At 42.8% G+C, this 19,831-nt stretch overlaps 1 protein-coding gene and 1 pseudogene across 2 annotated transcripts; both read left to right on the forward strand.

Annotated features, from left to right (window-relative positions):
• Positions 1-446: 446 nt before the first annotated feature.
• LOC125251417 (inositol-3-phosphate synthase 1-A-like) lies at positions 447-10,117 on the forward strand. 2 transcript variants are annotated; one of them, XM_048164422.1, is made up of 11 exons: positions 447-704; positions 841-961; positions 6,966-7,127; positions 7,245-7,374; positions 7,450-7,643; positions 7,894-8,043; positions 8,329-8,544; positions 8,700-8,864; positions 9,061-9,174; positions 9,259-9,476; positions 9,566-10,117. In XM_048164422.1, the coding sequence occupies exons 2-11, from the start codon at positions 854-856 to the stop codon at positions 9,759-9,761; spliced, it is 1,653 nt and encodes a 550-aa protein (XP_048020379.1). In that variant the 5' UTR covers positions 447-704; positions 841-853; the 3' UTR covers positions 9,762-10,117. The 2 variants fall into 2 exon arrangements, with proteins under 2 accessions (XP_048020379.1, XP_048020380.1); XM_048164423.1 differs by lacking the exons at positions 447-704; positions 841-961 and adding an exon at positions 4,366-6,284.
• Positions 10,118-10,921: 804 nt separating this feature from the next.
• Positions 10,922-15,144, forward strand: LOC125251419 (annotated as a pseudogene).
• Positions 15,145-19,831: the final 4,687 nt, after the last annotated feature.

Consider the following 19,831-nt stretch of genomic DNA (forward strand, 5'->3'; position numbering starts at 1 on the left):
ACATTAAGAACAGTGCATTGAAATTCTGCACTTCTGATGTGAGGGTTACTTAAAAATGCTATTGAGAAATTATTATCTCTCAGATGCATGCGTTATGCATGTCATTTATTCATGCATATTTTAACACAAAGTAGTCTAATCGAGCATCTGCATCTATACAGCATTAAATGCAGATGCATCATACAGTACTGATTGTTCCTTTTTATCCATCGCACGCGCGGATTAGTTCTTCTTTTGTCTCACAGAATCATAAATCCTCACATTCTGGTCCACGAGTCGAAAAATCGAGAAGGTTTTGGTAACTCCGCCTCCGCGCGATGAAGTGAGATAGTGGCATGCGACACATAATGACCAACTGCAGAACCGCAGAGATGTTCGTCACAGCAACGGGAGGACGGTAGCGCGAGACCAGCAGTCTCAGACCGGCGCTGGGGTGGAGCTTATGCCTTATAGTTACAGTGAAGGGGTGGGTTAGTGGTTGGATACGCGATAGTCAGCGGGTTGAAATCTGCTGTCCTCAGACTGCTGTGACGTAGTTCTGCGGCTCTGCAGATAGATATATCTCGTGCGACACACTTCCAGACGGATCAGGTGAGCGAACCTGCGCACATTCGAATAGTTTTACAGACACCAGCTTAACGGTTTTAAAGGATTTAAGTCTACCTTGAAAGATATTTTTTTATTCTGCTCTGGAAACATTAAAGGTATGTATAATGCTTAGATTATTATATTATTCAATAATATATTAAATGCAAGTTTAATGCTTTATTTCATGTTGCACATATATTTAAATTGGAATGAATAAAAATCAATGATTTTGCATCATCTCATATGTTGCAGGTTCATCATCATCATGCAAGTTCGTATCAACAGCGCTGATGTGAAATACACTGAGAAACACATCGAGTCTCGGTACTGTTACCACACTGCGTCTGTGTGTCGAGATGGAGACGAGTTCACTGTGAGTGTTTCAACCCCTTTAAACTGATGGATTCTGAATGTTTTATTAGGAGAGTTTGTGTGAATAATAAAGTTGCATTGCATTTTGTTCCTTATTTAAATCGCTGACATGCCACTTCTGTTAAACAACATTTTGAATCACTCCAGCTAACAGGGAACCTTCTCAGAAGAAGTTTGGCGTTCTCTTAAAGGCGCAGCTCGCTCAAAAAATCTGTCATCATTTACTCGCCCTCAAGTTGTTCCAAACCTGTAGGACTTTCTTTCTTCTGTTGAGCATAAAAGAAGATATTTTTGAAGAATGTGGGCAACCAAACGGTTGTTAGACCCCATTGACTTCCATAATGTTTTTCTCCTATACAGTCGAAGTCAGTGGGGACCAGCAACTGTTTGATTACCCACATTCTTGAAAATATTGTTTTTTATATTCAACAGAAGAAAGTTAGTAAAAAAAAAAATCAATCATGCGCACAAGTTAGTAAAGCGATGGAACGAATTATATTGTGTGCACAATTTAGTGAAACGCGGGAACTATTTATATTGTGCGCGCGATTTAGTGAACCGCGAGAACTAATTATATTGTGCGCCCAATTTAGTGAACTGCAGGAACTAATTATATTGTGCGCCCAATTTAGTGAACCGTGGGAACTAATTATATTGTGCGCGCAATTTAGTGAACCGCGGGAACTAATTATATTGTGCGCACAATTTAGTGAACCGCGGGAACTAATTATATTGTGCGCGCAATTTAGTGAAACGCGGGAAAAAATTATATTGTGCGCTCAATTTAGTGAAATGCAGGAACAAATTATATTGTGCGTAGGGCTGGGCGATATATCGCATGCGATTCTCACGCGCATTTCGTCAGTAAAGCCGGTTCCCTGATTACCGCTAAATCGCCATCACCTGCTTTCAAATGGAGCGCCTTTTAATAGACAAAGCCGTAGTTCACGGAGAAGCCACGCAAAATCGCGTTCAGTATCGAAGATGAATCGACTTCGATAATGAACGCGATTTTGCGTGGCTTATCAGTGAACTACGGCTTTGTCTATTAAAAGGCGCTCCATTTGAAAGCAGGTGATGGCGATTTAGCGGTAATCAGGGAACCAGCTTTACTGACGAAATGCGCGTGAGAATCGCATGCGATATATCGCCCAGCCCTAATTGTGCGCCACATTTAGTGAACCGCGGGAACAAATTATATTGTGCGCGCAATTTAGTGAAACGCGGAAACTAATTATATTGTGCGCGCAATTTAGTAAAATGAGGGAACAAATTATATTGTGCGCACAATTTAGTGAAATGCGGGAACAAATTATATTGTGCGCGCAATTTAGTAAAACGCGGGAACTAATTATATTGTGCGCACAATTTAGTGAAACGTGAACTAATTATATTGTGCGCTCAATTTAGTGAAACGCGGGAACTAATTATATTGTGCGCGCAATTTAGTGAAACGCGGGAACTAATTATATTGTGCGCACAATTTAGTGAAACGCGGGAACAAATTATATTGTGCGCTCAATTTAGTGAAATGCAGGAACAAATTATATTGTGCGCTCAATTTAGTAAAATGAGGGAACAAATTATATTGTGCGCACAATTTAGTGAAACATGGGAACTAATTATATTGTGCGCACAATTTAGTGAAACATGGGAACTAATTATATTGTGCGCGCAATTTAGTGAAACGCGGGAACTAATTATATTGTGCGCACAATTTAGTGAAACGCGGGAACTAATTATATTGTGCGCACAATTTAGTGAAACGCGGGAACTAATTATATTGTGCGCACAATTTAGTGAAACGCGGGAACTAATTATATTGTGCGCACAATTTAGTGAAACGCGGGAACTAATTATATTGTGCGCACAATTTAGTGAAACGCGGGAACTAATTATATTGTGCGCAAAATTTAGTGAAACGCGGGAACTAATTATATTGTGCGCACAATTTAGTAAAACGAGGGAACAAATTATATTGTGCATGCAATTTAGTGAAACGCGGGAACTAATTATATTGTGCGCACAATTTAGTAAAAGGAGGGAACAAATTATATTGTGTGCACTATTTAGTGAAACACGGGAATGAATTATTATATCGTGCGTGCGATTTAGTAAAATGAGGGAATGAATTATATTGTGCGCACAATTTAGTAAAACAAGGTAATTAATTCTATTGTGCACACAGTTTAGTAAAAGAAGGAAACAAATTATATTGTGCACGCAATTTAGTAAAACGGGAACAAATTATATTGTGTGCACAATTTAGTAAAACGAACAAATTATATTGTGCGTGTGATTTAGTAAAATGAAATGAATTATTATATCATGCACACAATTTAGTAAAACGAGGGAACTAATTATATTGTGCGAGGGAACAAATTACTATATAATGCATGCGTTTTAGTAAAATGAGGGAATAAATTATTATATTGTGCAAGGAAATGAATTGTTATATCATGCGCAAGATTTAGTAAAATGAGGGAACGAAATATATCTTGTGCACGATTTACTAAAATGATGGAATGAATTATATTGTGCACAATTTAATGAAATGATGGAACAATTATATTGTGCGCACACTTTAGTAAAACAAGGGAACAAATTATATTGTGCGCACAATTTAGTAAAACGATGGAATGAATTATATTGTGCGCACAAATTAGTGAAGCGATGGAACGAATTATATTGTCACAATTTAGTGAAGCGGTGGAACGAATTATATTGTGCGCACAATTTAGTGAAACGATGGAACGAATTATATTGTGCGCACAATTTAGTGAAACGATGGAACGAATTATATTGTGTGCACCATTTGATGAAGAGATGGAACGAATTATATTGTGCGCACAATTTAGTAAAATGCGGGAACGAATTATATTGTGCAAAAAATTCAGTAAAACGAGGGAACTAATTATATTGTGCACACAATTTAGTAAAACGATGGAACGAATTATATTGTGCGCACAATTTAGTAAAACGAGGGAATTAATTATATTGTGCGCACAATTTAGTGAAGCGATGGAACAAATTATATTGTGCACACAATTTAGTAAAACGATGGAACGAATTATATTGTGCGCACACTAGTAAAACGATGGAATGAATTATATTGTGTGCACAATTCAGTAAAATGATGGAACGAATTATATTGTGCGCACAATTTAGTAAAACGAGGGAACTAATTATATTGTGCGCACAATTTAGTGAAGCGATGGAACGAATTGCATTGTGCACAAAATTCTGTAAAATGAGGAAACTAATTATATTGTGCGCACAATTTAGTGAAACGATGGAACAAATTATATTGTGCGCACAATTTAGTAAAACGATGGAACGAATTATATTGTGCGCACAATTTAGTAAAACGAGGGAATTAATTGTGCGCATATAAAACGATGTGCGCACAATTTAGTGAAGCGATGGAACGAATTATATTGTGCACAAAATTCAGTAAAATGAGGAAACTAATTATATTGTGCGCACAATTTAGTAAAACGAGGGAATTAATTATATTGTGCGCACAATTTAGTAAAACGATGGAACGAATTATATTGTGCGCACACTAGTAAAACGATGGAATGAATTATATTGTGTGCACAATTCAGTAAAATGATGGAACGAATTATATTGTGCGCACAATTTAGTAAAACGAGGGAACTAATTATATTGTGCGCACAATTTAGTGAAGCGATGGAACGAATTGTATTGTGCACAAAATTCTGTAAAATGAGGAAACTAATTATATTGTGCGCACAATGTAGTAAAACGATGGAACGAATTATATTGTGCGCACAATTTAGTAAAACGATGGAACGAATTATATTGTGTGCACAATGTAGTAAAACGATGGAACGAATTATATTGTGCGCACAATTTAGTGAAGCGATGGAACGAATTATATTGTGCACAAAATTCAGTAAAATGAGGAAACTAATTATATTGTACACACAATTTAGTGAAACGATGGAACGGGGGAATGAATTATTATATCGTGCACACAATTTAATAAATCAAGGAAACTAATTATATTTTGCGAGGGAACAAATTACTATATCAGGCACACAATTTAGTAAAATGAGGGAACAAATTATATTGTGCACAATTTAGTAAAATATTATTGTCACGGAGTGAAGGTAGACGAATGCAGATTTATAATAGTAAACAGGGTTTAATTCAACAAGCAGGCAGATACGTAACAGGCAGGAACTTAAATACACAGATAATGACTATTACATGGAAACAGCTGACAAGACTTGGTATAGTGACATTACGCCCCCCTCGGAAAAGGCGTGTCCTCGCGCCGTGACAAACAAAGTCTCTGAAGAGGAAAGAGGGCGAGGCTTTGGTGGAGGGTGTGGAGCTGGTGACGGACAGCAGCCTGGGGTAGTTGGCCATGGGCACCATGGTGGAGTTGATGGTGGGAGGAGCCAGGGTGGAGTCCTGACTGCAGGAGTGGACGGATCCCTGGGGCTGATCGACGGACGCAGAACCATGGTGAGTGAAGGCACCGGCAGAACATTGCGGCTACTGGATGTGGGCGACATTGCAGGCCTGGAAACCTGCCGCTGAGCTGCTGGTTCGCAAGACCAAGGCGATGACGGGAACTCGGATGACCGGGGCGACGATAGGGTGAGGTCGGAGGAAGGGAGGAGCCCAATGATGCTGTAGGGGTGCAGGGTTCAGGCGCAGCTGGAACCCCAGGAAGTCCTTAGCGGAAGCTGGGCGTCGACCGTCGGAGGCCGATCTGGAGTGGCGAGTGAGCCCAGCGGAGCATCCGGACAGATGGGTCGCGGAGGCGATGAGGGAGCGGTGAGCCGAGGTGATGGTGACGGGCTGACAGGTCGAGGTGGAGACGTGGGCCTGGAGGTCTGAAGTGGAGGTGGGGACTGGTGGAAGTGAAGCCCGAGGCGAGGAAGCTGAGCCGCACGGAGTGAGCAGCTGGGGCAGAGCCGAGGAGCTTGACGATACCAGTGGTGCCAACGGATCCAGGGGGCTGGCTGTGACCGGATCAGGAAGTCAGGCAGGGATACAGGCTGAAGAAGATTTACGGATGGGACCCGAGCATCCAAATAGCCAGACGGGACCTGCGAAGACAAGGAGGATTCGAGGGTGGGGACTTGGATCCGCGGACCACAGATCGTTGAGGTTCAGGTCCGCTCCTGGATTGACCAGTTTGCGTCAACTCCGGGGCTTCGATGTTCTCCGGCTCCGGTTTTGGAACGACCTCTGTGGGCGCCTCAGGCTCACTGGCTGTGAGGGAGAGGCCGCCATTCCGGAGCATTGAGGCCAGGTACCCTAGATGAGGAGAAGCCGCAGCGCTGGTGAGTCCATAATGCTTATATCTCGTAATAGAGAGGTCGTTTATTCTGTCACGGAACGAAGGTAGACGAATGCAAATTTATAATAGTAAACAGGGTTTAATTCAACAAGCAGGCAGATCCGTAACAGGCAGGAACTTAAATACACAGATAATGACTACTAAATGGAAACAGCTGACAAGACTTGACTAGTTAGAAACCATAGTGACTAAAGAGGACTAATGCAGACAAGACAGGACTGAACATGTGACAGTTATATTGTGCATGTGATTTAATGAAACGAGGGAATGAATTATTATATCATACACACAATATAGTAAAACGAGGGAAGGAATTATATTGTGCGCACGATTTTGTAAAACAGGGGAACAGATTATTATATCATGCACACAATTTTACTTAAAACAAGGGGATAAATTAGTGATTCATGGCCATGATATGCATATTTTTTTACTGCATGTCCTGTGAGGGGCTCTGTATAGTTGGACGTTCATCTAATGTTTTTTAAATGTTACTACTTGTTTCAGAACATTCAGAGAACATTCAAAATAATGTTTGCAGAATGATAAAATGGAACGTTTGCATAACCAAAAAACGTTTTTAAAACATTTAAGAAACTAGACGTTCAGAAATAATATTTTAATAAAACTAAATGTGATTGTTCTCAAAATGTTCTTTGTTCAGGTGACGCCGTCCAGCACCGAGTTCACCTTCCGCACCGAGAGGACGGTGCCCAGGCTGGGTGTGATGCTGGTGGGATGGGGTGGGAATAACGGGACCACGGTCACAGCTGCTGTCCTGGCCAATAAACTGGGTCTGACCTGGAAAACCAAGACCGGAGTGAAGGTACAGATTCTGAGATTCAGCAAACTGTGTCAATGTTTTTAAGTTCATTAGACATCAAGCAGAGACCCAATACAGCAAAACATGTGTTACAGTATTTTTGTATTGCTGTTCTTTCAGAAAGCGAATTATTACGGCTCATTGCTGGAATCTTCCACGGTGTGTTTGGGATCCGGACCTGACGGAGAGGTTTACGTTCCCTTCAGAGATCTGCTGCCGATGGTGCATCCAAATGACATCGTTTTTGATGGTAATTAGAGAAGCTTCTTCAAAAACCTTCAATAAAGGTCAGACATTATCTGACTGGAGATGTGTGTGTGTGCAGGCTGGGATATCTCGTCTCTGGATCTGGGCAGAGCCATGGAGCGCGCTCAGGTTCTGGACTGGAGCCTGCAAGAGAAGCTCCGCCCACTTATGGACCAGCTTAAGCCCAGACCATCCGTCTATATCCCAGAATTCATTGCTGCGAACCAGGAGTTCAGGGCTGATCACCTCATCAGAGGAACCAAAGCTGAACAGGTGCATTAATTACTGTTTACAGACGCACTGGTTATTAAATATTTCGGTAACACATTATAATAAGACTTCAAGTCAATGTTTGATGTCTAAGGGGTTTCAGGATGACAAAAAGGTTTGGGAATCCCTGTATTAACTAATGTTTACTAATGGGACCTTATTGTAAAGTGTTACTAGTATTTTTATTTCATTGCATGTACATGCACATACATGTTTTTTTTTTTCATTAAGATGTTTTCTGTCCTTGTGTCAGGTGGCACAGATCCGCAGAGACATCTGTGACTTCAGACAGAAGAGCGGCATTGATAAAGTCATCGTTCTCTGGACCGCAAACACCGAGAGATTCTGTGACGTCATTCCAGGCGTCAATGACACTGCGGAGAATCTGCTGAACACCATTGAGGTGCCGCATTTCACTTCCTGTAACACTACACAATAAGTTTCTATCAGGTGTCTATATATTATAGATCCACCTGCTTTCGTGAACACAATAGCCAATCACAGACATATCTGTTGAGCGCTTGAACACAACGGCCAATCAGAGGTGTTTAAGAATCCGCTCAACAACAGCGCTTAAAAAAATAGGGGGAAATCTGGTATCGTCACATTTTTTAAATTTCAGTATTGAGGTACCAGTTGACGACACTTTAAGAAACAGGATGCATTTGATGTCATGTTTCTGTCACAGACGGGAGGGGAAGTGTCTCCTTCCACCATGTTCGCGGTGGCCAGTATTCTGGAGGGTTGTGCGTACATTAACGGATCCCCGCAGAACACGTTTGTGCCCGGAGCCGTGGATCTGGCCATCCAGCGCGGAGTCTTCATCAGTGGAGACGACTTCAAATCCGGCCAGACTAAAATCAAGTCTGTTCTGGTGGACTTCCTGGTCAGTGCGGGAATCAAGGTAAGAGAACTACTTGTCTGTGTTTGGGGTTTCAATGCATTATAGAGGTCTTGTTTTTGGGCTCTGCTAGAACAGGTTTTCATGCTTGAATGTTCATTATTTTCCCCATATTCTCCATTGTTGTACATAATTATATATATTGTGGACATTTTCAGCCCACTTCTATAGTGAGTTATAATCATCTCGGCAACAACGACGGGCTCAATCTGTCGGCGCCGCAGCAGTTTCGATCTAAAGAGATCTCAAAGAGTAACGTGGTGGATGATATAGTGCGGTCCAACCCGATACTGTACCAGCCCGGAGAGAAACCTGACCACTGTGTGAGTGTGCATTTTGTTAAACAGTAAGATTTATTTTCATAGGAAATGAATAGTTTTATTCATCAAGGACACATTAAGTTGATCTAAAGTGACAGTAAAGACAATAAAATATATCGTTGCAATGCAAAAATAATGTCTGACCGAATCAGATGAGACTAAATCAAATGGTTGCCCCACTTTGTGTTTGTGTGATCAGGTGGTTATTAAATATGTGCCCTATGTGGGCGACAGCAAGCGTGCGATGGATGAGTACACCTCCGAGATCATGATGGGCGGAACCAACACCATCGCTATGCACAACACCTGCGAGGTCAGTTATTCACACTGCAGGAATATTAATTATGCAGCTCAAATTAATTGTGACTTGATTAATTAATGAACTGAATGCATTCAGGACTCTCTGCTGGCCAGTCCCATCATCTTGGATCTGGTGATCCTGACAGAACTGTGTCAGAGAATCACATTCTGCACTCGGGAGCATCCAGTTTTCCAGAGTTTCCACAGCGTCCTGTCGCTGCTCAGCTTCCTCCTCAAAGCCCCTCTCGTGCCACAGGGGGCGCCGGTGGTCAACGCGTTCTTCCGGCAGCGTGCGTGCATCGAAAACGTCATGAGGTGAGATACAAGTCTGTGACGATTCCCTTTAAATCATGCATCGTTTCTGACAGCATTTGCATGAAATGGAGTATTTCTGTGTCGTTCAGGGCGTGTCTCAGCCTCCCGCCTCAGAATCACATGCAGCTGGAACACAAGATGGAGAAGAGCTTCATGCATTCAGAGGAAAACCACATCCATCATCCTGTCCTCATCAATGGAAAGATTGACCACATCAGTGCTTATCAGTCGGCCAAATACATCGAGATTAAAAGTCATGAGAAGATGCAGCACTCAGTCTCATAGAAACCTTCATATTGGAGCATGAAAACAAATCAAGACGTAAATGTTTAGTACTGAGTGCACTATTTTAGGTAGAATTATGCATTATTTCAGTCCTTTACAAATGCACATCCTTAAGTGATTTTTGGATATGCATTTGACAATGAAAATATGAATGGCTTCTGTTCTTGTTTAGTGAGTACTGTATTTCTGGATGAAATATTCATCTGTGTTATTCTCAACCGTGGAATTTTTCCCAGGTTTTGCATATTAATACACTGAAAACCACCAGTTTTTGTTGGTTAAACAAAATGAAGAAAAAACATCATTCCTGAAAAGTGAGAATTGTTGCATTTGCAAATAAATGCAGTAGAAAATGATGAGAGTCATTGGGTTGAGTCATTTCAGGACGAGTTTTTGTTTTTATACTATATATAAATATAGTGCAAAACTGGGGTCTGCAAGAGAGTTACGGGGAAAGTCTAGAGAAAAATTTGTAATAAATAAATAATCAGATTCAAATAAAGAACTAAAGATTATTCAAATAAAAAAAAATGTTATTGATCTATTAAATAAAGTTAGAGTAAATGAATAAAAAATGTGATTCAAAGAAAAATATAGTAATTACAAGTTTTACAAATATACAAATTAACCTAAGAAAAATACACCATTGTAATAGTTTTTAGTGTATAAATTGGGTGTTTATAAAAGATGCCATTTAAATTTTAGGATGATTTACTAATTGGCTACTAATATTCTGATTTAATAGATTTAACCATTTTTTTCTTTACGTGACTCTTTTAGTTTTATTCAGAAAACCTTTCTGTTTTCCTGTTTTGTTCCATAAATGACTAAATCAAAGGACATTTCTCACTGCTTTTGTTCTGCCATTCAGTACAAAAGTGTTCACCCCCTTGTTCTGCTTTGTGAAATTAGTCTGTTTTCAGCCATAAAAGAATAAAGTTTTGCAAAATGTTCTAAATTACAGTTTGCATATATCATACTCTGTAAACCTCTGTAACACTGTAAACAATAAATACTGAAACACAGTATAGGTCTACACGTTGTGCACGTGGTACGATATGTAAATAATTGTCGTATGCAAATAATCCCTGAGTTCATTTCTGAACGAAAAAACTCGTAATTAAACAACACTTACTCGCATGTTATTACGTGAAATAGCGTTTAAACATAAATGCATTTATTTTTTCATTAGAGTAGGCTACATAAACTCAATAAACATCCTTTTGTAAACAATGGAGATCTAAATCGTCAACATTTGAGTTCATGGTCAGTTTAGTTTCTGTAAGTCCTGCCCATCATTTTTTATGAAGTCCTGCCCATCATAAACCAGTCAAACAAGACAGAACAAGAAACACTTCACAACGACACCGAACCAGAAAACATGTCCAACGAAGGTAATTAAAGATCATTTATTGATTAGATGATTACAGATGCATTATTACATTATCCTTGTATTTAGTATGAATTCATGATTTTTGTTTTGATAAAGCGCGTATTGTTTATTGTTTTATGCTGTAAATTAATTAATCTTTCACTGTGAACTAAATCACGACTGCAGGAAATAATTGGATTAAATTGTGTTTTGCTAATAATAAGTTATGAAAACATTATTTCTTAATGTTCTCTGAAGGTTCAAAACATCCAGTTTATTAAATGTATAAAAACGTTGAACGTTAAAGAAACATTCCATTGTGTCATTCCTCAGACATTATGGGAATGTTACTTTTAAAAGTTCTCTGAACGTTCTGAAACAAGTAGCAACATTTAAAAAATTAAAAAATTCAGGAAAATAATATGCATAACGTTTTTGTGCTAACATTTTGAGAACATTATTAAAGGTGACCTATTATGCCCCTTCTCACAAGATGTAATATCAGTTTCTGGTGTCTCCAGAATGTGTCTGTGAAGTTTCAGCTCAAAATCCCCCACAGATCATTTATTATAGCTTGTCAAATTTGCCCCTATTTGGGTATGAGCAAAAACACGCTGTTTTTGTGTGTGTCCCTTTAAATGCAAATGAGCTGCTGCTCGCGCTTCGGTTGTCCAAGCTAACTAGACTCTAAATAGTTCGCCATGGCGTTAGAACTGATACACCGTTGTAGCTTGCTAAAGAACAAAATGGTGGTGCCATGGGTGGAAACGTGCAAATTAAGGGGTGGTAATATTATAATAAGATCCCCTTCGACATCACTAGAGGAGAAAAATCTGAGTGGCTTGTTTTTTTAAATACGTACAGAGAAAGGGCTTAAAAACAAAGTTACTGGGTTGTCCTTTCCCCGTTTTCTGTGTTGGTAGATGCACCGGTGACCCGATTATAGCACTTAAACTCGGAAAAAGATTTTTTAATGATATGTCCCTGTTTAAAGGCCAGACGACTTTGAATGAATGTTCTATTAATGTTACTTGAAGAACCTTGCGACAACGTTCTGAGAACATTAGCTGGGTTAATGTTAGTTTTCGCAAAAATTTGCTGAATATTGGGTTTTTTCTCAGGATCAAAGATGCCACACAGTGATTGGAGGGAGAGTTCCAGCAGAAACTCAAACGAGAGGAACCAAACCTCCAAAGGGTCGTTTGGGAGCGACCCTCAGAGCACAATAAATCCAGCACCGAATGAGCTGCGCCTGGTTCTGCTGGGGAAAACAGGAGCAGGGAAAAGCGCGACAGGAAACACCATCCTGGAAGACAGACGCTTTAACGATGAACTGAGCATGAGTTCGGTCACAAAAGAGTGCAAGAGAGAATGTGTGATGGTGGAGGAACGAGAGCTGGTTCTTGTGGACACACCTGGTTTTTTTGACACAGATTTGACAGAAGAAGAATTAAAACAAGAAGTAATTCATTGCCTGGCTTTGTGTTCTCCAGGTCCTCATGCGTTTCTGCTCATCATACCAATATCAGAGCGATTCACAGAGGAGCAGCAGCGCACCGTAGACATGATTCTGGAGATGTTTCATGAGGACGTCACTCATCACACCATCCTCATATTCTCCCACGCGGATAGACTTCGAGGAGATCCATTGAAGAGTTTATTTCAAGACAAAATCAGAAAGTGCAGGAGCTCGTGGAGAGATTTGGAAGGCGTTTCGTGGCTTTTGACAACACAAACCCTACAAACCAAGATCAGGTGAGTCGACTTCTGCAGAGGGTTGACAAGCTGCTCGCTCAAAATGAGAACCGTCACTTCACCAGTCCAATCACAGAAGTCATGCAGGAAGCCCAGAAGATAATAGATAAGAAAATGCAAGCTGATATGGCCGAAAGAATGAAGAAAATCGAGAAAGAGGTGAAGAAAATGGCTGATGATCGATGGCGTTCAGCTATTGTGTCCATGAATGAAGAGAAGCAAGAAACAGAGAGAAAAAGGAAACTCGTACAAAACAGTGTTGATCAGATCAAGAAGGATATAAAGAAAGAAGAGCAGAATGCGCATCCGATCCCAGAGAGACTGGAACGGTTCAGAGCATCTCTGAAGAAAGAGCAGGAGAACATGAGAAGACTGGAGGAAAGAGAGATGGAGGAGGAGGAGAAGAGAATGGAAAGAGAAGATAAAGAAAAGAAAGACTTGGACATCTGGATCCAAGAAGAGAAGCAGAGGAGATGGAGTCAAGAAAGGCAGAACTATGAATATTTCCTAGGTCCTAATAAGAAATTGCTGATTATGCTGACCATGTTTATGCTGGGGTTCGGATCTGCTTTTGCACCTGCGATCTTATCGTTTCTGTTCCCTGCAGCTCCAACTGTGGAAGATGGATTGTCTTCCCAGTATTTGGCCAGCTTGCTCGGGGTTGGAGCTGGAGCTGCAGTGAAAGCTGCATCTGTAAAGCTGGCAACACTAAAAAAATGCTGCATTCAGTGATCCATTTATGATTGACAACAAGGATGGGTTCAGAAATCAGTTTCATTATAGACTCTACAGACTTTATCAGCAGCATTGGGTGCACAGTACTTTTCTTATTCATTTCCAATTTAAGGATTTTAAAGAATTCTTGGCTAGGTTTCATTAGTTAACATGAACTAACAATGAATGTTAATGTTAATTTCAACATTTACTAACATTTACTAATACATTACTAATCCCTCACCTGTTCTGTTTTACCTTAATTCCTTCTCCTTGTATATTTAAGCCCTTAGTTCTCCCCAGTGTTTTGTCTTGCATTAATGTTGCATGCTAAGTTAATGTCTATCATTCCTGTTCCTGTATTCTGTGTCAGCTAATTAAAGTCTATATATTGAATTCACTATTGTGGTGTCTACTGACCAGCAAATCATGTTCCTCATAATCTTGAATCAGAATATCTTCTCCTCCTTCTTGCAGCATCTCTTCTCTTCTCTGATGATGAGGGCAGGGCAAAAATAGAAAAAAAACAACAAAGTAATTTGTATATTAGTACTCAATTCAAGCTTGTAGAAATTAAAGCCTAAATATCAGCGATATAAAATTAAGTAAAAACTACTCAAATTGTCTGATACTAGTGTTCCCATCATGCACTGGGGCATAAATAATTAATAAAGTTGATTTTTTTGCTGTTTTCTAGCTATATTTTATCATTGCTCCTGTTTTTAGGTTTATTAACTTGCAATTTTTTGACATCTGGAGTTCATTTTCTACTCAAAATTACACATTCACACTCAAAAATGATGTTCTATTTCACTTCAGTCAACACGCCACAGTATGGGTCAGCCTTGCTAAGGATGAGCTGTCAGGAGACGGTATATCAAATTAACCACGCCCCGCTTGCAATCACCGTCTATATATACAGGTGTTAATCACCCGGCCCTTTCTCTTTTTTGCCTTCTGGCTATCGATAGAGCTGTTAACGGTAAGATATAGTTGCTTGTTTCATTTTAATAGCTGGTGGACGGGAGCCTCTTTGCCTGTGAAGGTGAAAGTTGCCTCGTGGCCGCGTGCTGTTTGGAAAGGAGCCTCTTTACCCGCGAGGGTTAAAGCTACCGCGTTAGTGTGATCTGTTATATAAGAACAAACACGTGAAGGTGAGTATTAAGCTATTTAAAGCCTAAAGTAGTAGGGTTAAGTTGTTATTGTAAGTTTTGTTATATTATTTATAATTTAGGTGTTATTAGTTACACAGATCATTTGTAAAGGGGCCTCTTCACCTGTGAAGGTGAAAAGCTACCGAGTTGGAATAAGCTGTTTTAAGCACAGCGTGGAAAGAGTTTCATTGTTCAAGTCAGCCGGAGAAACCCTCTTTGTCTGTGAAGACAAAAGCTAGCTGGTTTATTTTCACTTCCCTATCAAGATGCAAGGGGAAGACAACATGGAATGTCCAGAAGAGATCTCTGCAGGCCAAGTGCAGTATCGGCCTGAGCAGGATCTTCAAGAGGAAGGTGTCAGGCGTAAGCAATCTCGCAAACGCAAACATGTAGAAGGTGGATCATCTTCAGAGGCAAATGCAAGGGATGCAAGAGACTCTGGATAATTTGTTACAGGCACAACAGCGGCCTTTAGGGCCTCTAGGTCCTGGGGAGCGGATGCATGGACAGCCATGCCGCCACCCAGATGAGTTATCTGTGATAGCATCTGGTGGTGTTTGGAAGGGAAGACAATGCCATGCCATCAGATCAAGAGGACTTCTCTGATTCAGAAATGGGGGATGATTCTTCTCAGTCCTCGGATCCTGTTCCTTTGGATCCGTCAGATAAGGCAGTGATTGCTAGGGCAGCACAGCGGGCAAACCTAACTCCACAAGCTGCTTCAACTTCATCCTCAGTATTTGACAGAGGCTCACAGCGCCGGAAAATAGAAGGTTTGCCTATACTTCCAGACTTTATAACGGAGTTGCATTCTTCATGGAAGGCCCCGAGTTCCACTGCCCTCCCTAGGACGCAGCTGGGCAACCTGGCAGGGGCGGCAGCTTATGGGCTGGCTTCAGCTCCGCAGATTGGGCCCACGTTTGCTATGCTGGCAGGAGCAACTGGCCAGGGCTGGCAGAGATGCTACACACCCTAGCAAGCATTGTAGGGTAGTTGACAGTCAGCTGAGGAAAGCCTATCATGCCTCTGCCTTGTCTGCGAGACTTGCATGCACCAATTCCCTCCTTTTGGTTTATTTAGAAGGTATGCTGCAGGATTTGTCCTCGACTTTGACAAGCGAAGACATTCCAGAGACATTGCGGGTGGTGGATATGCTGATCCGAGGAACAAGTGCACATGCACAAGCTCTGGGACAGTCAATGGCCAGTGTGGTTCAAGCACGTCGTCAAGTTTGGCTATCTCAGGCCAATCTTTTGGACCAAGACTGCATGGCAGTTGTAGCAGCTCCACTAGTCCCTGGTGAGGTCTTTGGAGCCCCTTCAGAGGCAGCGTTGGAGCAGTCCCGTAGGACAAGGGAACTGACACGCTCTGTACGTCGAGCACCAGCTATTCGTGGGCCTCGGATAACAACGGGGGGCAGTAGCTGGACTCGGCCTGAATCGTTAAACCAGGCCTACCCAAGTCAGCGTAGACCAGCTGCCCAAGGGGCTCTGGCTGGACCAAGCCAAGGAGTTTGGCAGTCCTTTCGTAGGGGCAGACAGGCACAGAATTCCATCACACGGATGTCAGGCGGAAGGAATCGTCGCTGACGGTTCTCAGCCTCCGGCCACACATTTCTCCAGTCAACAGCTCCTCCACTGGCGCCAATGTACTCGATGCCCATGGGTGCTAAGCACTTTGGAGTTCGGATACAGACTCCAATTCAGGTCAAGACCACCCAGTTTTCAAGGGGTTGTTCCTACTGTTTTAGGAGACAGGAAACAGCGCAAGTCTCTCGCAGCAGAGGTATCAGTCCTTCTGGGAAAGGGAGCAATAACACACCTGCCCTTGGAAGCAATAGGGCAGGGGTTTTATTCCACCTATTTCCTGATTCCGAAAAAGGATGGGAGTCTTCGTCCCATCCTTAATCTCAAGGGATTCAACCGTCATTTAAAACGGCTGCCTTTCCGTATGCTCAACATATCAACTCTTTTAACCTTCATCAGACAAGGGGACTGGTTCACAACAGTGGACCTCCAGGATGCTTATTTTCATATCCCAATTCACAAGGACCACAGGAAGTACCTAAGGTTCTATTTCCAGGGCAATGCATACGAGTACAATGTTCTCCCCTTCGGCCTGTCATTGTCTCCCCGCACCTTTACGAAATGTATGGATGCAGCGCTCATCCCCCTTCGTCGTCAGGGCATACATATAGCAAATTACCTGGACGACTGGGTAATTTGTTCCCCTACGGAGCAGCAGGCCAGGAGCAACATAAAGGTGGTCCTAGGCCATTTACAGAACTTGGAGGCTGAAGCTAAACAGCAGGAAGAGTTGTCTCGTTCCCACAAAAGTAGTGACGTACCTGGGGTTAACCCTGGACTCAACATTGATGAGAGCATCTCTGACTTCCCAGAGGCAATCGGTGTTGAAGGAATGTCTATCCCAGCTCCTCGAGAAGGAGCAGGTTACAGTTAAGTTTGGCCGGAGGCTGCTCGGCCTATTGGCAGCAGCCAGTCAGGTGGTACCATTAGGATTGCTACACATGCGCCCACTGCAGCTATTGGTTAGCGAAATACAAAGTGAGTCCATACGAGAATGGACAGCGACTGATTCCAAAGGACAGGGATTGTCTTCCAACAGTTCGGTGGTGGCTCTCCACTCCAGGCCTAGAGCAGGGAGTTACACTGGGCCCGGTATGTTCAAGGGAAACGATAACAACAGATGCTTCACAGGAAGGCTGGGGTGCTGTCTGGCGAGGCAGTCCAGTTCAGGGGCAATGGAGTGCCTCGTGGAGAGGAGCACACATAAATCTGCTGGAACTGGAGGCAGTATTTCAGGCCTTAATCCATTTTCTGCCTCAGCTTCAGGAGAAGCATGTGATTGTCCGCTCGGACAGCACCACGGTAGTGTCATACATAAACCACCAAGGCGGGTTACGTTCAACGTCTCTTTACAGCAGAGCTCGAGACCTTCTGTTATGGGCACATGCTCGGGGGGTGTCCCTGAGGGCCATACACCTTCCGGGAGAGGACAATGTGGCAGCCGACCTTTTGTCCAGGGGAGGCCCCAGGCCAGGGGAATGGCGGCTACACCCGGCAGTGGTGCGGGAGATCTGGTCTCGGTTCGGGGTGGCGCAAGTGGATCTCTTTGCCTCACTGGAAACCACACATTGTCCCCTGTGGTATTCAATAGTGGGCCCCAGGGGGTCACTGGGAGTGGATGCTCTGGCAAACAAATGGCCTCCGATGCTTCTCTATGCATTTCCCCCTTTTCCTCTTCTGTCCAGCGGTCCTAGCCAAAGTAAGGATCCTGAAGGCCAAAGTCCTGCTGGTGGCACCAGATTGGCCCCAGCAGTCATGGATGCCAGATTTGGTGGCAGTGCAGAGGGGATCACCATGGTGTCTCCCAGTCAGAGTAGATATGCTGTCTCAGGCCCAGGGGAAACTCTGGCACCCGGATCCAGGGAGGTACAAGCTGCACGTCTGGCCGCTAGACGGGAGCCTTCCAGAGCTCTTGGGGCAGCAGTCCTAACAACTTTGCATGCGGCAAAAGCCCCATCTACAAGGCGGCTGTATGCTGCTCGGTGGGAAAGGTTCTCTCGATGGTGCCAGTCCAGGGGAGTAGACCCGGTTTCAGGCGAAGGTGGAGTCCGTTTTGTCTTTTCTCCAGTCCCTGTTGGATACAGGTCTGACAGAGTCAACCTTGAGGGGATATGTTGCTGCTATATCTGATCGCCATATGGACTATGGAGGCAACACAGTTGGTGTCCATCCTCTTGTGAAATGTTTTCTGAAAGGAGCTCGTAGGTTATGCCCATCTCAATCTCGGCTAGTTCCCTCATGGGACTTGGCCGTTGTCCTGAAGGCTCTGACAGAACACCCCTTTGAACCATTGGAGTCTTTGGAGCTAGAACTTCTTACATTGAAGACGGCATTTCTTTTGTCTATTGCTTCAGTTAGGAGGGTGAGCGAATTGCATGCCTTGTCGGTGCACCCTGCGTGCTTGAGATTAGGGAGAAGATTCATCTATTTCACTCCTTCCAAACCCCTCATTCCTGCCAAAAGTTTTACCTCGTTCTTATGTCTCCAGACCATTGGTGCTAGAACCCTTTCATCCTCCTCCTCATGATTCTGCAGAAGCAGCCAGATTGCATCTGAATCTGCCCAGTCAGAGCACTGAAAACATATATTACTCGCACTCAGCAGTTAAGACGGACTAATCAGCTGTTTGTCTGTTTCGGAGACTCAGTGCGAGGCCAGGCGGTGTCCAAACAGCGGCTCGCAAGGTGGGTGGTCAGGCTGATAGAACTAGCCTACCACAGCGCAGGGATGCCATCTCCCAAGGGGGTGGTGGCCCACTCTACCAGAGGAGTGGGTGCCTCTTGGGCGCTATTTAAAGGGGCCTCTCTGGAGGAAGTCTGTGCAGCAGCAGGTTGGTCATCCTCTTTGACGTTTGCCAGGTTCTATCGCCTGGACCTTGCTAAGACGGTTTCATCTACTATTCTGCAAGCAGCAGAACAGGTATAAACTGCTTTATGTTAAGCTATGTCAAGGTTATTACCTGGTGGTTTTGTTGTGAATTATGTGGAAAACTAATAAAATGTTCTGTCGCATTAATCGTTTTCCTGGTTATTGCCCCGCTAGATTTCCCCTTCTGACCTTATCTGGTATACAGTTGACCCATACTGTGGCGTGTTGACTGAAGTGAAATAGAACGAGGGGTTACACAGGTAACCTAGGTTCTGTGAACAAAGTCAACACGCCACGAGGCGTGGTCACTCGGGGATTGCTTGAAGCCAGTCGGAAAAAGAGAAAGGGCCGGGTGATTAACACCTGTATATATAGACGGTGATTGCAAGCGGGGCGTGGTTAATTTGATATACCGTCTCCTGACAGCTCATCCTTAGCAAGGCTGACCCATACTGTGGCGTGTTGACTTTGTTCACAGAACCTAGGTTACCTGTGTAACCCCTCGTTTTCGTCATTGTGTTTTGTGTACCAAGTATTGAAGTCTCATTACTTCTATTGTGTAGATATGGTGTCATATGCTGTAGATATGGTAAAGCATACACTTTTAAAGCATGGTTAAAT

Source organism: Megalobrama amblycephala, linkage group LG17 (assembly GCF_018812025.1).
Source record: "Megalobrama amblycephala isolate DHTTF-2021 linkage group LG17, ASM1881202v1, whole genome shotgun sequence".
Taxonomy (NCBI): domain Eukaryota; kingdom Metazoa; phylum Chordata; class Actinopteri; order Cypriniformes; family Xenocyprididae; genus Megalobrama; species Megalobrama amblycephala.